At 47.5% G+C, this 20,124-nt stretch overlaps 2 protein-coding genes across 5 annotated transcripts; both read right to left on the bottom strand.

Annotated features, from left to right (window-relative positions):
- Positions 1-442: 442 nt before the first annotated feature.
- abl1 (c-abl oncogene 1, non-receptor tyrosine kinase) lies at positions 443-17,562 on the bottom strand. Of its 4 annotated transcripts, XM_061293334.1 has the most exons (12): positions 17,051-17,562; positions 15,964-16,292; positions 6,332-6,496; positions 5,695-5,990; positions 5,194-5,466; positions 5,017-5,101; positions 4,675-4,852; positions 4,216-4,400; positions 3,985-4,137; positions 3,823-3,912; positions 3,624-3,752; positions 443-3,288 (listed from the first exon to the last, which is right to left on the bottom strand). In XM_061293334.1, exons 2-12 carry the CDS (start codon positions 16,088-16,090, stop codon positions 1,718-1,720), a joined length of 3,252 nt encoding a protein of 1,083 aa, XP_061149318.1. In that variant the 5' UTR covers positions 16,091-16,292; positions 17,051-17,562; the 3' UTR covers positions 443-1,717. The 4 variants fall into 4 exon arrangements, with proteins under 4 accessions (XP_061149318.1, XP_061149317.1, XP_061149320.1 ...); XM_061293333.1 differs by lacking the exons at positions 15,964-16,292; positions 17,051-17,562 and adding an exon at positions 8,570-9,393; XM_061293336.1 differs by lacking the exons at positions 15,964-16,292; positions 17,051-17,562 and adding an exon at positions 8,570-9,393 and having other exon boundaries at positions 3,149-3,288; positions 3,624-3,693.
- A 322-nt stretch (positions 17,563-17,884) lies between these two features.
- On the bottom strand, positions 17,885-19,817 carry exosc2 (exosome component 2). The gene is made up of 9 exons (XM_061293423.1): positions 19,656-19,817; positions 19,356-19,457; positions 19,060-19,105; positions 18,892-18,981; positions 18,719-18,784; positions 18,571-18,639; positions 18,325-18,501; positions 18,123-18,251; positions 17,885-18,040 (listed from the first exon to the last, which is right to left on the bottom strand). The coding sequence occupies exons 1-9, from the start codon at positions 19,787-19,789 to the stop codon at positions 17,960-17,962; spliced, it is 894 nt and encodes a 297-aa protein (XP_061149407.1). The 5' UTR covers positions 19,790-19,817; the 3' UTR covers positions 17,885-17,959.
- Positions 19,818-20,124: the final 307 nt, after the last annotated feature.

A 20,124-nucleotide genomic window follows, 5' to 3' on the forward strand; every position in this document is an offset into this window, starting at 1 on the left:
AATGCTTTTGCTGTTTTTTTTTCCTCTCAATTAAAACAAATCAATCAGCCAGTTGGTTTTCTTTATTTAATCTCTGATATCAGACAAAACCAAATTGTGAATCAGTCACCTAGGCCAGTGCTTCTCAAATAGTGGGGAACAGGCTTTTTTTTTGGCAGTACTAGAATAAAGTGTAATTGCGCGTTACTACAGCAGGGGGCAGTGGCGCTCTCATTGTTACTTCTGTCACGTTTGCGACAGTGCAACATTTTACGACTTACAAGACAAGTTAGGATAGTCACGGTGGGGAGGGGGGGCGCGAATAGTTTTCTTCTTGCTAGGGGGGGGGGCGTAACAGAAAATAATTGAGAAGCACTGTACTATATCATGGCTGCGGAGCTGGTCCCGAATGTAAACCTCGCGATGTAGAGGGTGTGCACTGTACACACACAGATGCAACACGTTTCAATTGTCAGCGTTTGTCATTTTATTACAACCAAAATTGCACTGTGAGGCTAAGAAAAAGAAAGGAGTAAGACAACATATTTACAAGATGGTGGGGGGGACTTGGACCCATCCAAAGGAGTAGTGGTACGAACAGCGGCGCAAAGAACACGGGACCAAAGTCCAACAAGGTGCACTCCTCACGTTTCACACCCACACGTACTCTTAAAAACACTTTTTGCAGGCTTACAACAGATACACACACATACACACTTGCATCAAAACAGACTTTGTATAGAGACACCAGGGGAGCAAGACTTTTATGTCTTGAAGCTACTGATGGCTTTTGATAAACTGTCAAGTTCCTCAGTATACGCTGAGGCTTGACTTTTTGGGGGGGGCGGGGGGGTTATCAGTCATTTAACGTCAAAGTCTTGAAGGCACAAAGTATCAACAGTGAAACACAACTTGGCTGTCATGGTAGGGCAACGCGGCGGCAAAGAAAAAGGCTTTATTGAAGAGGAATACTTCTTTAACGTTTTTAGACCCGCCCTAAATTCCGCCAGGTGACCCGAATTGAGTCAAAATACATGACGTCATGCCGTAAAACGCATAAGTACACGTACAGTTGGAAGTGTTCGCTTGACAAAAAGCAAAGAAACTACAGTTCACATAAACCGACGACTTCTCATACACAAAAAACTGTTTACACTCTCAAAAACATTTCACAAAATTGAATCCTTGTTTGCACACTGACATACGCACACACAAATCTCTCAACATTTCTTACACACTCTCACACACAAATGAATAAAGAAGGCAAAAAAAAACCCCTGTAGAACACTTCCAACTGCATAGCTACTTTTGCATCCTACAAAAAGGGCGCTTTTTGTGGCATTTTGTTTGGCGCTGTGCCCCAATATATTGCAAAATATGTGCCTTGGTAAAAAACTGCGCTAAAGAGCACTTGAAGCAAAAAGCCCGTGGTGCGAACCCCTTTAGTTGGGGGAACCCGAACAGAAGTGATTGACTGGCACATATGAATTCTGGAGGCCAAACGCTCAGTCGAGGGCAACTTATTTAGAAAAAAAAAAAAGAAAGGCACTTTTTTCCTGGAATTAACTGGCATAACTAGAACAACTCGGTTAATACCCGATATCGGCTCAAACTCCAGAAATCAGCCAACGTCCTTTGCTTGCGTCCACAAAAAACACAGGTGGGTTTGGGAGTACCGCGTCACCGACGCCTGCTCCCAAGAGAGCTTTCAGTTCGTAAAAATGGTGTCCGTGGTACGCTACCTCTGAACGATGTCACTGATCTCTTTGACGGAGGACAGCAGCTTGGTAAAGTCTTGCTGCGCGTTGGCGCCCCCGGAGGCGGTGGGGCAAATCTGCAGTTCGCGCAAACTGCTCTCCAGTTTGTTGATGGCCTCGCGGAAAGCGAACTTGTTGCGCATCTGCTGGATGGAGTCCACAAAGCTGACGCAGTACTTGGACAAGTTCTTGCCGGCCTCCAGGACGGCGCCGTGGCTGCCCGTCTGCTCAGAGTTGCGACCGATGGCGGCCCGCAGCTGCTCGGCGCCCTCCAGGACCATCTCGCGGGTCACGGCAGAGTTGGGCGTGCGCTCCGAGGCCTGGCGCGGAGCCGTTTTACGCAGGGATCGGCGGGGGTTGACCAAGGGGATGAAGGCGGCCGGCGCGCCTTGCGATTCGCCTCCAAGGGAGCCGCTCGCCGAGGCGGAGGTCTTGAGCGGTTGAGGTTTGGAGTTGCAACTCGGGGGCAGCTTCTTAGCCCCCTCGCCGGGAGTGGTTCCGTGTTGGGGCTCCGAGGCGAGGCCCTTAGCTTTGATTTCTGACGAAGGGGATGAGAGATCTTGAGCGGGACTGCGGGAGGTCTTGGCCGTTTTGGCGTTGGCGGGCGGTGGGGGAGGAGCAGGTTTGGGTTTCTGAAACTTGCCCTTCTCTCGGGCGTCGGCAGTGTGCTTGTTGCGGCGGGCCCGGCACTCTTCTCCGGCGGCACCCAAAGCCGGGAAGACGCTGGGCTTGAGAAGTTCGGCGTGTAGGGCGCTAGTCTTTGAGTTCTCCGGGAGCCCGGGCCTCTTAACGACCTTGGGGGTTAAAGCCTGGGGACTGGATCCGGGACTCAGCTCGGCATCTTTCTGCGCTTCGTCCGGCGACTCTTCCGCTTTCTTGGGCAGACGCGGAGGCGGAGTCAGGGTGCCCATGCGAGGGCCGACATCCCCTTTCTGCTCGCTGGTTCTCTTGCGGGGGAGCGCCGGTTTCCCCCCGAACGTACCAGAGTCAAAATGCCTCTGTCCCAAGTCCCTCGGCAAGGTGACGGACTTCCATTGGGTGCCGTCTGAGCCGGCGGGTAGGCTCGAGGACCAAAAGAAGCGCTTAGAGTTCGTCATGACCTCGTCTTCGCCGGGAGGGGTGATTGGCGCCTTGGACGCAGGTCCGGGCACAGCAGGGGCAACCTTTTTTCGGGGGAACAGCGGTCCTGGGTAGGTGGGAGCTCCATTTGTGCCATTATTGTTAGTCGCCAAAGACTTTAGGGATTCCAGTACGTGAGAGGCGTCATTGTTAGCCAACGACCCCCCGTTGCTGAAGCAGTCCCCGTCCCGAGGGTCCCGACAGCCGCCCCGCCGATTGGGATGGACGTCCATCTCCCGAAAGGACGAGCTCCGCTTGGGAGGCGCCGGGGCATTCTTTTTCTTCTTTTTGATCAGGCTCATAAAGCCGCCACGCGTTTTGTCCTTGTCCTTGGGCAGGAGCCGGTCGTCCTCGTTCAGATTTCCATCCGGGAGGGGGCGCTCTTTCCTGGGGAGCATTGGGGAAGGCAGGGGAACGTCCAGGTCCACCGGGTCTGAGGAAGATCAGAGACAAACCATCTATGCCTCTATTTTGTAGAAGATTAATGATCAAATTTCAATCAAAATGACGGAGAATAAAATGCTCAAATCCCAAAGGTTGCAATTTGGGGGGGAAAAATTATTCATTTTTGTTGGTCGGTATGTGTTGTTTTTTATATACGTAATTCTGTTGACTCGTATTATTTTTTAAAATAGATGACTGTCGTGCAAAACATACATGCAAAACCTACACAGGGAAACCACAGCCAAGATTTTGACCCCGAACCTAAGAACTGTGCTAAACACCATCTTTAGATTAAAAAGTCACCCGAGAGAAAGACCTTCTTACCTGGACTATCTCTGTCCCGGTTGTCCTTATTTTTGCGCAGCGTTCTGGTCTTTGTGGGCAGTTCTGGAGCCTGCTGAATGGAGCCCAAGGTCACCTTCTTCCCTTTCTTGCCCAACTCCTTTTCCACCTCTAATAATATGCGCATTGAGTCACGTAACGCGCTTAACATAAGAAGGAACCCATGAAGTTCCAAACTAACCATCTGAGATGCTGGACTCCTGGAACATGGTCTCAAAGGCTTGGTGGGTTTCTGCAAAAGACGGACGTTCTAAAGGGTTCCACCTCCAACCTAGAGACGGAAAAAAAAGCCTCATGAGATAGCGCAGAAATATGCTAACTGCCGCCTCGCGTAGTTACTCACAGGCCCTCATGAGTTCGTAGACTTTCTCGGGGCATCCCTCGGGTCGGTCCATCCGGTAGTCCTTCTCTAGCAGCTCGTACACTTGGGACAAGTCGATGCCGGGGTACGGGGACATCCCGTAGGTGGCGATCTCCCATAGCAGCACGCCGAATGCTGCAGGCGTTCAGTTAGAATCCAGATTATTATAAACTGTAAAAAAAATATATACATATATATATTGATGACACGTACCCCACACGTCTGACTTGATGGAGAACTTGTTATAGGCCAGACTCTCCGGAGCCGTCCACTTGATGGGGAACTTGGCCCCGGCGTGGGCCGTGTACGTGTCGCCCGTCATCAGCCGGCTCAGACCGAAGTCTGCCACCTTGACCAGGTGGTTCTCGCCCACCAGGCAGTTGCGGGCAGCGAGGTCTCTGCAGGAGAGAGTGCGGAGAGGCTGAGTGATTGACATGTGGTGGGAGGGGGCCATGGAGTTGGGAAGAAGTAGAAACAGCTTTTCTCGCTTGTGAGAAGACTAACAGCAAAATTCTGCCTTGTGTGCGCAGGGGATTTTTTTCCCATTCAGGCAGAACGTGTGAGGTCAGCGGTCAGTGGAATTTCCCTTCTAATTCATTACAGGAGTGACGTCGTTCCTAGCCGAGCGCGTCTTTATGGGCCCTTCTAAAACTCGACATCCTGGCAGCCCACCTGTGTATAAAGTTCTTTTTCTCCAGGTACTCCATGGCGGAGGAGATCTGCGTGGCCATGTAGAGGAGCACCACAGCGTTGACCTCCTCTCGGTTGCACTCCCGCAGGTAGTCCAGCAAGTTGCCGTGGGTCATGAACTCTGTGATGATGTAAAATGGAGGCTCCCGCGTGCACACGCCTGGCCAGGAAAATACTCGGTTAGCAAAATCCCCAAATAATTTGTCGTGCTAAAACCGTTCACCAATAAACTTAGTCTTACTGGATTCATTCATTTTATTCCTGGCGTCAGACCAGCAATTTCGGTTTCTATGTTGCCTTGAGGTGCAATTCAAGCAGCCTTACCCAAGAGTTGCACCAAGTTGGGATGTTTGATCTCTTTCATAACAGCAGCCTCCTTGAGGAACTCCTCCACTTCCATTGTGTCCTCCTGCAAAGAGCAAGTTGGCTGTTGTAGTTACACCCTACAACCACTTGGCGGCAGCATAGTTCAACCAAGCTACCCTTTTGCCACCCTCTTACCTTGAGCGTCTTGACGGCCACGGTGAGGTTGTACTTCTTCCACACGCCCTCGTACACCTCGCCGTACTGGCCGCCGCCCAATTTGTGCTTCATGGTGATGTCGGTGCGTTCCATCTCCCACTTGTCGTAGTTGGGCGACACGCCGTAAATGGTGGGCTTGTTGCGTTTGGGCGCCGGGTAGTGCAGCGTGGTGATGAGGCCGTCGGCCACCGTGCTGTGGTGGTGCACCAGCTCGGCCAGCGTGTTGAAGCGGCTCTCCGACGACACGTACAGCTAATTGGGGGGGGGAGACAACAACAACAGGTCATTGCATTTTAAATTGAGGTGGAGAGGAGCACATTTGTCAGGGCTCAGTGGACACAGTCTTTTCCATTGTCCAAGTCTTACGTAACCCAAATCTGCTTGTTGCATTTCTTCACTTGTGAACAGGCTCAGAAGGCAAAAAAGTTGCTTTTGAAGCTGCATTAGGAAGTACAAAAAAAAAAGTGTGAGAGTTTCCACCTTGCCGTCGGATGCCGTGTTGATCCTGTAGTGGTAAACTCTGCCCTCGTAGCGCAAGGAAATGGACCTCTGTCCGGGACTGCTTTCGCTCTCGCGCACCAGGAAGCTGCCGTTGATGCCCGAGCTGAGCAAGTACTCGGCGGCGTTGCGCGACACGGGCCCGTGGTACCAGCTGTGCTTCTCCAAGCTGTTGACGGGCGTGATGTAGTTGGACGGCACCCAGCCTTGGCCATTTTTGGTCTGGGCCTCGCACCACTCGCCGTTGTGGTTGTAGCCCAGCACGCGCAGCTTCTCGCCTGCAAAATGCAAAAATGCCTTTCAGACGCTAATCTTGGGAACAAACGAGTCGGACCAATCTGCCAGATACTAGATAGAAAAAAAACCTTCAGCGTGGAACATTCCCTAGAAAAAAAATGCATTGTCCTGCCTCACACAAGAGCAGATGTTCTCTTTTTCCTTCCTCTGTTTTGTCCGAGCGATCCGTATTGTTTTTCTAGCGTGCGGCAAAAGAGGAACCCGCGTGAGGAAGTGCGAGTGGGAGTGCAGGACGCAGAACCGAAGAAGCACATCAGCAGATTGTCCGTACGCTTTTGAGAGCATCTGCGGAATGTTGCCCGTTGTTTACGGCGCCGCTCACCTTTGGTAATGCTGAGCGTGTTGTCGCCGCTGGCCACAAAGTCGTACAGCGCCACAAACAGATTGGGGTCATTTTCGCTGGGGCCGGCCAACAGGTTCTCTTTGGAGTTCCAGCGGGCCGCTTCGCTCAGACCTTGACCCTCAAAGTCTGGTCTCTGGAGAGCTTCTGAAAATGAGATGAAGACATTTAAGTTCATGCGTTAGGAGTTGCCGCGATCACGTGACTTGCGGTTTCATTTCCTGGATTATCCGCCGCTTAGTTTTCATTTCCTACCTGAACTACGAGAACATATCGGAGCGTGAGAACGCGTCCTTGCGTTACGCTGATTTTAGCGACGGCTAGCTTGAATGGTGAAAATGAGAGAACAACAACTGACTGCAGTAAATTGAAAATGCGAGGGGGGGGGGGGGTCTTTGAACGGCATTTTGGCCGCAACGTGCGCAGCTGTCGTCACATATGTTCTGAAAGAACGTTAACACCGTGCCCCCACCCCCGCAGGAATTTTTTCTGCTACAGGCCAAACAGCCCGAGAGATAAACAAGAAGAACCACATTGGATTGGTAACCTCAATGAATTCACGCATTCGCTGGAATGGCAGAAGAGATAGGTTTTTTTTTTTTATGAACACAAAATGAACCCGACGGCAAGGCTATGATTTCACCTCAAGGCTGCCCGAGACAAAAGGAAGCAGTCATGCGTGTGCATAATCAAAATTCCAGGCTCGTTTTTTTCTTTTCTTCCCCTCACCACCATGTTTATAATGGAGGGACAGACGGATATATTGTGCTTCATAATTAGAATCAAAGAAATGGAACACGAAAAAAAAAAAGGTTTGTGACAGCATTGTTGAGACAAAAAAGTTCTGTCCAAATATGAAAAGGGACTCAAAATGAGAAAAGTCACAAAGCTAACCAAGATGCTTCTTTGACCGTCACGTAGCGATGCATGGAGGGCAGAACATTCTTTCTGGCCACACTTTGCCCCGGACTCAAAGTGTGTGGGCGGCCCGGCCCCCGTCACACACTTAAGGTGCCGCAAATACCACAAGCCTTCGAGCGAGGGGTGACAATTCACCGATGCGACCGAGCAGGATCATCACTCCCACCCAAAAAAAAAAAAAAAGATTTAAAATGGAAAATAGGGTGGATTAAGGAGCAAGAAATGGCATAAAAACAAAGAAAAAAAGATGACTGTGGGCCTTCCAGAGTCGCTGCAGTGGGAGAAATTACAGCATGTCCTGGCCACGTTACTGAGATGACAACGAGATGATTAAGCGTGTGCGTGTGTGGCTTGTAAAGACTTTATGGCCGTGGCTGCGCCGCTCTGAGCAATAGAAATGCATATAATACTTGCGCGATGATGCAAGACACGCATCCCCTTCAAAAGACCGGGCGAGATGGAAACAAAGATGTGGTTGAAGAGAAAGGAAACCATGAAAGACCTGCAAAGTCACTGTGTCCAACCTAAGGCCCCCGGACTAGATTCGGTCCCCCGCATCATTGGATGTGGTCCGTGAAAGGAAATGATGTGTAGCGTGGCTCATGTTGAGTATGTGTGATGTCATTTTTAGTCGCCAGTAAGTGGCCAAATACATTTTTAAAAGGTATGAAAAGTACATGGAAAAGTTAAATTATTTACAGGTAAAATGTTTTACTGCTGAAAATGGCTACATTTTTCTACAAATACAATTTGCGTGGTTCGGGCTTGATGATGAAATCATTTGGTTGCACAATGTTTGGCTCTCCTTCCAAAACAAATTCCTCACTATGTCAATTATGCGAGGACTGCTCCGGTTTTCCTCAAATTCCTCGTGGGCTTTATTAGCCGCCGCTAAATCAATTAGGAACAAGCGGTGTTGAACACAATCTCAGGAGTCAAGTTCAACAAAGACCATGAACTCCCCTGAAACGTCTAAATGGATTCCGAAAGTAGGAAGATTTGGTCCGGGGTGCCGATTCGAGATTAGATGCACTTTCCTCTTAAACAACAACGCTGAAGTGGGACACGGCCGGGGGGAGTCAGATTTCCGTGTATTCTTTCTTTTTCCACTTCTTGCCTAAGCCGCGAGCCAGTGTGTCTGGCCTCGCTCACCTCCCCTGAGCTGAGTTTCCCCTCCCCATTCCGCAGTTTCCACAAAGCCAAAATCCTTGCGTGGTTGCGAGCCACTCTCTGCCCCCCCGCCCCCAAAAAAACCTTTCAAGCATCTCTTGCATTGAATATGATCAAACCAACACTCACCTTCCAGGTAGCAGCTGGAGGAGGACGAGAGTCCTTTCTTCGATTTACACCCCACCAATTTCAGGCAAATCTCCAACATTTTCATTTGCTTTCTTTCCCTTCCCGCTTGGAAACTCAAGCTTAGTATTCGATTTGCGCCTGGCTTTTTAACATGTGTCCCAACAGGAGAACCAAAAAAAAATACGAGATCTGATCCAGAGCAGCTGTTCAAACGTATTGATCTTCTTTGCCGTTGTTCCTTCTCATTATTCCCGGGGCTCATCCACTTACAAAAAAAACAAAAATGACAAACTTTCTGTCAGTAGGGTTTCCATGATTTTCCTTCCAACTCCTGCGATCCCGGTTAGCTCCGTTTTTGCTCTCTCTAGGGTCCGATCCAAAAAGAGCGGGGGACGTGTCGGCGATCCGTCCGGCCAGGAGAATGTGTCAGTTGAGTGGGCAGGCGGTCCGTTTGGCCGGTGCCATTCCTCTCTCTGCCGTTCCCCCTGCGCGAATGCGGAGCCGAGGCACACACGGACGCGTTAGCGCTCACGGCTGCCAACAAAGGGCCTCTTCTTTCACCATCGGCTCGCTGCACTCGATGACATCAGCTGAGCCCTCCCAACTCCAGCAACACACACACACACACATGCGCAAAAAGAGAGCAAGGCGACATCCACACACACACAAAACTAAGAAAGCCCCAAAAAAATCCAAATGAGGCAAGACGCAAACGCTCCCGAGTTGTTTTGTACAAAGTTGAGATTCTTCACAAAGCTTTCATGTTTTCCTTCTGCTGAAGTCATCCGATGCTTACAAGAAGCTCCTCCTCCTCCTCTTTCCCCCCGCCCCTCCCCTTTCTTTTTTTCCCGGCGCTCTCTGCTCCGTTCTGGAATGTTTACAGGTTAAGGAATTAGTGCCGGACAGAGCTGGGGGGGGCTTATTAAAAGACAATGCATAGCGGGCAAGTTATAAACTGGAAGAAGTTTCTCCACTCTCGAAAAAGGAGAGAAACTTTATCTTTTCAAACACGTCAGTGAGGGAATTTGGGGACAGCCGCAGTGGTTTGACCATATGAGGAAGGACGGGCTAATCCTTGGCAGGAGCCGAGCACTTGCAACACATGTTTAATCTCTTTCTTCTGTCTTCCCTCAGCTGTCCCGAGTCCAAACGCTCCATAATTCAAGGTTGCACTCCGAAATATAAACATTCGGAGCGAGCAATAATTGAGCATGCAAAAGCTAATTGTGGGTGGGTTGACGAAAAGATTTCGCCTCGATATTGAGCGAGTGGGCCCTTTGTGCTGGTATGGTAAACATTTGGGTTACTTTTACACAAAGAGCCCCCCCCCCTCCTCCCCCCGCTACATATAATTACGATCTACAGGCCTTTACTTACAGCCCATTAATTTACCGCAGTGCTATACAGGCTTGGGGGAAATGAGAGAATGAAGTACAATAGGGGCAATAAAACCAAGGTGGAAAATGGGGGGGAGAAGAAAAGAAAAAAAAGGTTACAGATGGAGGAACATGAAGAACATTGTTAGCAAGTGAGATCATAGCGGCGGGAATAATGTGATTTATAATCAAAGCCGGTGAGCTGACGTTCACGCGGCCGCTTTCTGGAACTTTTCTGACGCGAAAAGGTAACGGTGACGAGGGTTCTTTCCAAAGTCTCAGTGGTGGAATGGATATTTAGTGACTTGAGAAGATCACAGCCCTCCAGTGGTGATGGAGAGCTTAAGTTCTTCCTTCCATATGTTAAGCCTGGCAAGAGCAGAGGCGCCCGCGCTCAAACGGCTTTTGCGGCCGCTCAGTTCATTTTCCATTTTCCGAGGTGGCGTTTCAACAGACTGCAGACTGAAAGACGCGTTTGGAGAAACCTTCGGGCGAGTGTCTCGGCGGCAATCAGCGCGACGGAGCGTGTGCGTGATGCAGAGTAGAGCTGCAAAAATGTAAACGCATTACGGCATGGCGAGAGCGCAGATGTTTGCAGTTACGGTGGAGCGACGGTGCCGTTCGCTTGGCTCGCTTGGATAGTCAAGGATTAATGGAGGAAATTGAATCACATCAAAAATGAGCGAGCGGCCATCTTGGTTTGTCTCTACGAGTCGGTATAGGCAAGTGAATAAATACAAGCCGCCTTTCAGGCAGCCACATTTCATTCCCCAACTATCAATTACCGACTGGGCATTGCTTTCACGTTTTTATGCGCCGCGATAAAAATGAAACAAATGTCAGGCTTGATATGAAGGCACGCTCGATGACAGTCGCCACGACGAAAATCAGTAATGCAAAGTTTAACCTTGCTCCGGTGACAAGGACACGGCTAAATACGCAATTAGGGCGTCTCGCAGCGCTGGCAACGTCATCGGACGGTACTTGGCGCGGATCCCGTCGGTCGGGAGACAAGATTTATTGCACTATAAGCTTTCGCAAACCTAATTACAGAGGAGCAATGGAGAGAGGCAAAGCCGTGACGGTCGTGCCATGATTCCACGCAACACGGAATATTTGCTAGCAAAGGAGTGAAACCCAGTGCTAGCTTGACTTTTGTTCTATGACTAACTTCCTTTCATTTTATTTCTGAATGATGTGACTTGGAATGTTGTTCGAGCCCGATCTATTTTTTTAAATATTTTTTTTATTTTATTAATTAATTTTATATATACATCATTTTTAATAAGGTTTATTTATTTTTTTAAGAATAATACAAATAATAAAAAGTCAAGATACTAGCATAACCAGAATCCAACACAGCTACCATGTTTTTACTATATGGTTTGTGGGGGTGTACGTTTAGGTGTAGCTGTCTGAAGAATGCGTCGCAGATGAGGTTAAGAGGTTTTGGGTTGCACATAATTCCCCCACTCAAGAGCCTTCCACAGGGGGGTGGGGGGATCAGATAGTTAGGAACAAAACATCGGCAGCGCCAGTTCAAGGTTAAGTCCTTTAGCATCCGTCTGCGCTCGTAATGGCCGACCGATATGAATGAAATGTAGTTCTTAGCGCGCACTGGTATGGATTAGCTCAGTTCCAGGTTCTCCCCGGCCAGAACCTCCTCTCGTGCAAAGTGACTTATCGACTGTCGGCTCACCATCGCGCCGATCGCCAGTGCGGATGAAACCGGGCTAGTTAAAACCAGACGAGCTTTTTGGAAAGCCTTTTAAATAGGGCGACAAGAACCAGGTGATTAATCAGCAACCTCGCTCATTTCTCCAAGGCCCGGCCGGATAAAAAAGGGCCAAGAACACGCCAGGCCGCCTTAAGCGAGTCGAAGGTTGTAATCAAGTCGTATTCTGTTCTATTACTCAATTTGACTCATATTGTTGGCGCAAAACGACATATTTTCTATTCCGGGAGAGCCGAGCGCCGGGATCAAAACAGAAACGATGCATTTGTGTGAGGTAGATAGAGGCTTGTAGAAAACAAAACCTGCCTCGCAGACGAAGAATCATGTGGCCACGATTAAATCATCATCCCAAAAACATAAAGGCAGAATGTTTGCACTAAGACTAAAGTTGCGTTGCGTATGGCTGCAAACTTGTCGCACGCATGTTGATGTGCAATGGCGGCTGTTTTTGCGAGCGGAATGTGCAAACCATATGGAATGGAAAGCAGGTGGGTGGCCATGCAAGACAATCAGAAATCAGGATTTGCAACAACAACAACAACAACAACAACAACAAAAAATCGGAATGAATAGCAAACAAACAGTTCTAATCACAAGGTCAGAGGCTCCAACACAAGCCGAGCAGATGTTGGCAAGACGCTCAAGTTTGCGTGAAACCGACATGCCGACATCCACAATTGTTTTGGGCAAAACAATGCATGCCATGGCAATAATAACAAATCCAAAGTTTGGTTTGGGGGGAAACTGCAACATGACATGTAGAATATATGAAGAGACAAAAAAAAGGGAGCAAAGTGTGCAGCAGATATGCAAGAGAAGAAGAATGTTCCAGGGGATTTAGTTGTTGCTCAACCCATCTCTGGCGCAACGTGCAAATGAATCACAGGAGAAGTGCATCTTTTATAACAACGATAACGAGAGCCACAAGTCACGGCGGAACGCAACATTCACCCCGATATCACAAACGGGCCAGCAAAAAGATTATCAGGTGGTGTGGAGTGTACCAAAGATGATTCTACCGATGATACCATGAATATTTGAATACTATTTCATTTTGCACAAAAGTGATTTTTCCGTATTTACTGTTTAGTAGCCAATATATTGGGGGGGTATTGTTTAGTGATTAAGAAAAAGAAACTAATTTCAACTATCACACGTGAGGAATAAATGTTGCATCCAATCTTTGTCGAAGTGATTCGGTTACTGGTGCGGTTATTGTTTTGCGAAAGAAAAGCAGATGTTTCGCAAATGTTTTGCACAAAGGATCAGTCTGTTCACATGAATGAAAACAAACACTAAATACTGTTGAGAGGCTCACAGGCGCTATCAATTTACATTACTCGATCAAAATTGTTATCGATTAACGTGATGATCGATGAACCGATTAATTTTACTAGCTCTACAACTGTTCCTAATCTCCGAGACATCTGATCATTCAGCTTTTATCAACTATTGGTGGAGAAAAAAAAAAAGCCATTCATGGTGTGGGCAATTTAGACAAGCGTGTTTGTTTTGGTTCCTCGGGTGCAATGGCTCCGAGCAGGCCCAGCACATATTAACACACGCCGACGCCTGCCATATAATGTTATGGTTAACAAGTTAACTCGTTCAAAAAGAATGCTGTTTTGATTGCGTAAGAGTGTTACGCGAGGCTCTTCGGGGGGGGGGGGGGGGGGACAGACAACGGAAAGTCAAACGCCCCCTGTTGTCGAACGTTGACCTCATTTCCAAACAATTTCTAAGAAATATCATTTTCAAGAATGTTCTTAAAATGCTACTTCAAACGTTGCCTGTCCAAATAAGAAATGGTTTTCCTTCCATGATTTCCACGGGGGAACATTTTTGTTTCCCAATACCAACAAATTGTTGGTTGGCCAGTGTTTCTTTCGCATTGGATTGCGGTTCCGCTCGAGCAAACTTTTTCCAAATATCTTTACAAATTCTTCAAATGACATCAGGTCTACGTCTGGGGCGGAAATGCAATGTCATGGTGTGCTGACGGATGGAGGGGGAAAAAAAAAAAAAACGCCATCAATTGTGCATTTGTCCCCAACCGCATAGTTGGCATTGCGCTGCTTTGGCGCCGACGCTTTACAAACACGCGCACCTGTTTTAAGCGCTCACCACTGCGCGTCTGACTTCCTTCCAGGTGGACAAGTTTTGCGTGGCGAGGAGGGGCACGCCACTTGGGAAGAGCCCCGCTCAACCCCCGACAGCTGGGGAGCGTTGACGCCGGCCGCACGGGTGCGAAAGGCGTATCAAAAACACACTCATGCATATAATACACAAGGACCCGCGGGGGATCATTGGAGGAGTTCTGGTGTCTAGACCGTATGGATTCCACGGGTTTCCAGCCAAGAAAGAGCCGGTTACACAGTAAAAGAGATCCACTTACCGCACACACTTGAATGCAGCTGCCGTTTTTTTGTGTGTGGGGGGGGGTCACAGGCATGCACACAAATCAAATGATGTCGCTGATGGGATGCGCCACCAACATTGACACCGACAGTTGACGAGTTTTTTTTGAAATGTGGGAGGAAGCGGAAGTACCGGGGGAAAACTCGCTCGAGGTCGGGAAGAACGCGCAAATTCCACACAGGAATGCCGGCGCCACAAACGCTAACGGTGCAAACCGCTCGTGCACAGTGCTGCCCCCTGTAGGCCAATGCAATTACTAAAACTAAAGTAAACAGTCCCCCACTTGCATTTTTCTCTTCATAATACACTTTGGGCTTTGACACTTGGTGCTCGTTAGAATGAATCAAAGAATGAATAGAGAACACCACTAGGGGGCAGAATTCCAAACAACCCAACGCCCTCCAATCCAGTCTCCTGGTTTGGATAGTCAAGTCACTTTCACTGTACCGCGTCACCGTACATTCAGCTATCTGCAATTAAGCACATTGATGAGATGGCGGCAGGTCGCCGCTTGCCTGCACCGTCTGGCAGGGCGAGAGGTCCCAACCTGCCCGTGGCGAATCAGCGCGCCGAGAGCTCACGCACACGCAAAAGAAAAAAAAGAAAAGCAAGACATACAGGCAGATATGTCAAATAATGTGTTGACATTGCCCTCCGCTTGCACTGTGAGTCAAACCCCCCCCCACACACACTTGGGACGGTCCAACTTTCTCTCCACAGGGGCCAGAGGGAGAAAACAAAACGAGCGTCACTGTTGCTGCCCACGCGCCAAATTCGATCCATTTACCGGCAAACGCGCTGACTATTTTTCTGACCTCCCCTGTCCTGTCCAACATTAGAGCACCTCCCTCCACTTGCACGTTATGCAAGAGGCAGTGGAAAGTATTCCACGCCAAAGCAAAATCACAACTCTACACACACATTTGGTAAACTTATCAGTTCGGAGGACGCACGGATGGCAAGCATCCGGTAAAACTGCCAACGATTCTGAAAAATAATGGCAGTGGGATTCCCCCTTTCGCCTCAATATTGCAGTTTAATGTAAAAAAAAAAATGTTTCAAGGTATTCTAAATGTATTATTCCCACAAAAACACAGGCAATAAATTAATCTGCATTCCAATAATCAATATCAGATTTATTTGACATACATTCTGAATTAATATGAAAGACAGTTTCTACTTGATTTAGAAATGTTAGCTCACTAAAACACTTTAATTTATTTTTGGTGGCTGCCAATTACTTTTGCTGCAATTTTAAAAATATGAAGAAAAGAGAAAAATAGAATATAATACCCGTGAAAATAAATAAAAGCGCTATATTTGCAGCATTTAATATTGCAAGCACACTTGAGATAAAAATTCACAAAATTATGAGAATCTGATTGCAAATTTTAGAAAATTTTTTTTTAAAGGGCTTTTCTGCATTAAGACTTTACAGCGAACAATCTCAAATATTGATCAATGCTCAAACCCGACGAGCCACCTGAGCGCACTTAAACCTGCAAGCCTCTCTGGGATTTTGACAACCGGTAAGCGGTGAGCTGCCCGTACACGTTCCCCTGGTGTCGCTCGGCGCCGTTATGCAACATCTCCACTTTCTCAGCCACGGGATGGAGGAGTCTGCACTTAACGCAATCAAGCGGCGGCAACCCACAGACTGTTTTTGGAATTGTCTGCGTGGTGGCATGTGACAGACAAGCTAATCGCAGAATCAATTCAATCAATTCCGATGAGTCTCGTCTACATGAAGCAATCACGACGCGTGTGGCTCGCATCCTTGCAGATCAATATTTTTAGCATTTTTGAATGATTTGCTTTCAATTATCTTTCATTAGTTTGAAAGCCAACTGATGTCAAGGTCTTACCGTGCACAGCGAAGACGTTGCAGGGCTGCGCCCCGTGCCGCGTGGACTCCCTCTTGACCACCTTGATGAAAGCTGGCAGACTGGGTCTCCTCTGGTCCCCGGCAAACTTCCCCGGCTGCTGCCCCATAAGGGCACGGTGCCAGGCCGCAGCCGGGACTCTCCGGGTCGGGCCAGTGGGCGGGAGGGAGGAGACGAGGAGACGGGATGAGTCCTCGTCCCCGGCGCGGGGTGTCCTCTGCCGGTGCGACGCGGATTTGTCGTGCGGGTCCGAGCTACTCCAGCGGGCCTCCTTTTCTCACGCATTAATGGGATTTGGGTGCTTGGGGAAGCTGAGGGAACATGAGGACAATTTTTTTAAAAAAGTGCATCTTTTTGTTCTCTATAGCGATAAAGTTCTCACAGTCTCCAACAACCTTCCTCTCATCCTTCATACGTAGCCTCTTTTTTTCTACATTTCATCCTTCCTTCTTTCCTTTCATTCCATGCATACTTCCACCTTCCTTCTTAACAAAAGTTTTCCTTCTTTTCTTGCATATTGCCTTCCCTTCCACCCATTTTGGTATTTTCCCTTCCTCTCTTTTTTCTCTCCATCTTTCCATGCCACCTTCACATCATTTTCTCTACTTTCCTTCAGTTCAGCCTTCTTTCCTCCCTTTTCCATCCTTTCACCATTCAAACTGCCTCTCTTCATTTTGACACCCTTCTATTTTATTTCCATTTTTTCACCTCTTCCTTCTTGCCTTCCTTTTAGACATCCTTCTACTAGTCATCCTTCCATTTCATTCCTGCTTCTTTCCTTTTCACCCTCCTTTCTTCCTTCCAACTTTTCCCCCTTTCTTCCAACCGTCCATCATTCAATGTTCGTTTCCTTCCATCTTCCGTCATTCCGCAAATACGTTAATTCCCAAAAATGCATGACCACTTTTGGTCGACCCTGGGAAGAACTCGTAGAAACTTAGCATAGCACTGCAGGTATTGTTATCCTGACTTCAAAAGCTGCAAACTAGCATTTTATCGCTGAGCGAGTGGAAAGTGTGGTAAAATAACACAGCCAGTAAGACATGGATCTTGGTGGAATTCAACTTACGTGCTGTTGTAAACTTCGTTTCCGTAGTTTAGCCGAGCAACGCAAGTTACAAGTGCAGCTAGCCATGGAGGCTAGTTCGGGTTAGCCACTGGTCCTCTAGGAAGGCGCACGGAACAGTCAACAGTTGGTCGGCGGCGCCTCCTTGCCCGAGTAATTTTCTCAATAAAAACATCTTCAAAGTCAACACTTTTGCTTCTTCACAGTCACCGGGACACGGAGTTAAATGGCAAACTTCCGCGTCCGCAATTGCCCCGGACTCCACTCGGAGGAATACAGGCGACTCCTCCGTCAGCCGGACGCCGCCGACGGCTGCTGTCTCGCCCGCGTGGAGGCCGCCGCTGGCCGCTTCGCTGTCGCCGCGCTCCCCGTTGTCGAGCCGCCGTGTCGCACACGCCTACTCATCGCCTCTCAAGTACTTCGAGAAGCGGCGGCGAACTTTTGGCCGAAGTCTCGTCGTCGTGTGGGTCGCTGGGGCCGCCATACTTCCATACGCAAGGTGGTTTACACAAATATGTGGGTGGAACGACGTATGACGTCACGTGCGTGCGTGGGCTAGTAAAGTTTTTCAAGAGGAAGTTGTTGGAGCCTTGGAGGTTCCCGACTTACGACGTTTCGAGGTTACGAACGGCGTGAGACTTAAAAGTAGTTTCCAGAGATGGCAAAATAACTCACACTAAGTAAAAGTACACATAGTTGTGTAATTTTGCACGGTTGGGTCAAATTAGATGACGCGCGGGAGTCCATTAAATGTAAAACACAAACCCCGAGAAATCATTACCTGGAAGCCATACCACACTAAAAAGCATCAGACATTTTTTTTTTAAATACATTTTTATTACAAAAGTACAATTATAAGACTTTTACTTACTGTTACAAAAGCAGAGAGCATACAAAAACAAGCGACTCGACTTAACCTTCCTGTTCAATAAGCTTATGTTGTGTCAGCATTACAATCTCTTCCATCACTTCTGGTTTGAGGATTTCTTTAACCTGCAGAGACCACACATGCACACATTATTTAAAAATAAATAAAATAAATCAACCATACATACTGGCCGTTGCAACTTCCTACCTGGTGTTGAAGCGAAGATTCGTAGCAGTAGAGAACACTCGTGTCGAACACGAGGACCTTGTGCGCCGCCAAAGCCAGCAGGCAGTTCCTCAGCCTGGAAATCACCTCGCGCTCAGACAGGCTGACAGGCTGTAAGGAGTGTGAGGAAGACAAACAATAAAATCAGATTCCACAATTTCAAAATGAAACGGAAAGGTCTCACCTCAAGGCTGGTGTAGAAACCCCCAGCCTCTTCCTCCTGCTGTCCCGGTGTGGGATACAGCCACACAAAGCCGTTATTACCCAGGATGATGGAGGCGCCGCACGGGAGGTTGTGGAAATGTGTTTTTTGTCTCTTGATGAGAGACGGCGAAAGCTGGACCAGCACTCCCTGGCCGAGCTGCGATCAAGGATGTAATCAGAACCACATTCACAGTCAACTTTAACCCCATTTTGCAGTTCAACTTACTTTCCCGTATTTTAAGCTGCGAGTGTGAAGCGACAACGCGCCGTCTGAAAAGATTGACTGCACCTCTGCCTGGATACAAAGGTAAAAAAAATATATCGGTGAAACATAAAATGATGAATAAATGTTAGGAAATAAGGAGATGACATACACTGATGAGGTCGCCCTCGACGAGATATTCTCTCATCGTGAGTTCATCTTCTGCTGATCTTCTCCTCTGGAAGACAACAAAAATCCAAATCGAAACATATGCGACACATGTCAAACGCAAAAACACAGCCGATAAAGTCAAGTCAGGCAGCGTTTGTGGCTTTTTTTTGTTACCAGTTCTCCTCCAGGCAGGTTGACAGAAGACAACAAAAGGACCGAGTCCAGCCGGGAGTTTGTTTCCACTTTCCACCGTTTCTGTTGTACCTATACAAAAATACGAGAAATTTATATTGACTCATAATAAAGCATTACATGGGATATGTCTGGCGTAAAAGAGAATACCTCAGTGATTCTGCCAACTACCACATCACCAACCTCACCGTTAAACCTGCAATCCAAAGAAAATTTGTATTTTTAAACAAAACGAGGCAGAAGTTTAAATTCTCAAAATTATTTTATATTATATACGCATTAGGCAGGGATTACTTTGCATACCACTAGAGGGAGCCCACACCATAAGTAGCAGCGATTAGTTCACATACCCCTAGAGGGAGCCCACACCGAGTAGTACGAGTACCCAACATTGGAAATTACTTTTATAAAAGAGTTATAAATTATTTATAATGTACTCCTCTTACCTGGTCTTGAGTGGTCTAACGCAAATTAGTTTATCCACCCGCTGCACCTCTCCAGCTACAGAAGCCGTCAATTTCTCCTCATCCACATAAGTACCATGGCCCCTGTGTACAAATAGCAAACAAATAGCATGGCACCACTTTCCTAAAGAATTATCACACATATGTTCTTATTCTAGTGAGCTGGACGGACTTTTTGGACTGTCCGACACTCGCCAGTCAATTACATGGTATGTAAAAGACAAGAAATGAATATTTGACAACACATATAGGAAAATAATCAGACGATAACACAAAACGTACCTCATAAAACCAGAGTCTGACGTGATTACATCACCGGGCACAACGAGATCTCTTCTATCTCCAGTGGAATGAGAAAGAGATACTAGTTTTCGAATAGTTGGTAGTCTCATGTCAGCCGCCATGCTGCTTTGCATTGACGCTTTTCTTCTTCCTCGTTGTCTTGTTTCCTGCTGTGGATGTGGCAGTTTTACGACGATTGCCACCTATCGTCGTAATAAAGAACTGCAGTCTTTTAACGCTGTAACTCTAACAAGAAATACTGTAGTATATCATTAGGTAAATTAAAAATGACTAACGATTCAATTAAAAACTATTGCTCATTTAACTTCAATAAATATTTGAAAATAACATTTCCAACATAAAATACGGGTATTCTTTTTACTGAAGCCATCATTTCTCAACCTCAAATAAGTCAGATGTAATCAGTTTTTTTAAAAATAATTTGTTTTATGTACAAGGAAAAAAAAAT

Source organism: Syngnathus typhle, linkage group LG12 (assembly GCF_033458585.1).
Source record: "Syngnathus typhle isolate RoL2023-S1 ecotype Sweden linkage group LG12, RoL_Styp_1.0, whole genome shotgun sequence".
Lineage (NCBI taxonomy): Eukaryota > Metazoa > Chordata > Actinopteri > Syngnathiformes > Syngnathidae > Syngnathus > Syngnathus typhle.

Excerpts from the sequence above, each read along its gene's own strand:
- abl1 (XM_061293333.1), bottom strand. The coding sequence starts at position 8,831 with ATGAGCCCCGGGAATAATGAGAAGGAACAACGGCAAAGAAGATCAATA. Across the intron at positions 6,497-8,569 it reads CTCCAGCTGCTACCTGGAAG|AAGCTCTCCAGAGACCAGAC; the intron begins GTGAGTGTTGGT and ends TCTCATTTTCAG. Across the intron at positions 5,467-5,694 it reads ACACGGCATCCGACGGCAAG|CTGTACGTGTCGTCGGAGAG; the intron begins GTGGAAACTCTC and ends CCCCCCAATTAG.
- exosc2 (XM_061293423.1), bottom strand. The coding sequence starts at position 19,789 with ATGCAAAGCAGCATGGCGGCTGACATGAGACTACCAACTATTCGAAAA. Across the intron at positions 19,458-19,655 it reads TCAGACTCTGGTTTTATGAG|GGGCCATGGTACTTATGTGG; the intron begins GTACGTTTTGTG and ends ATTTGTACACAG. Across the intron at positions 18,041-18,122 it reads AATCTTCGCTTCAACACCAG|GTTAAAGAAATCCTCAAACC; the intron begins GTAGGAAGTTGC and ends TGGTCTCTGCAG.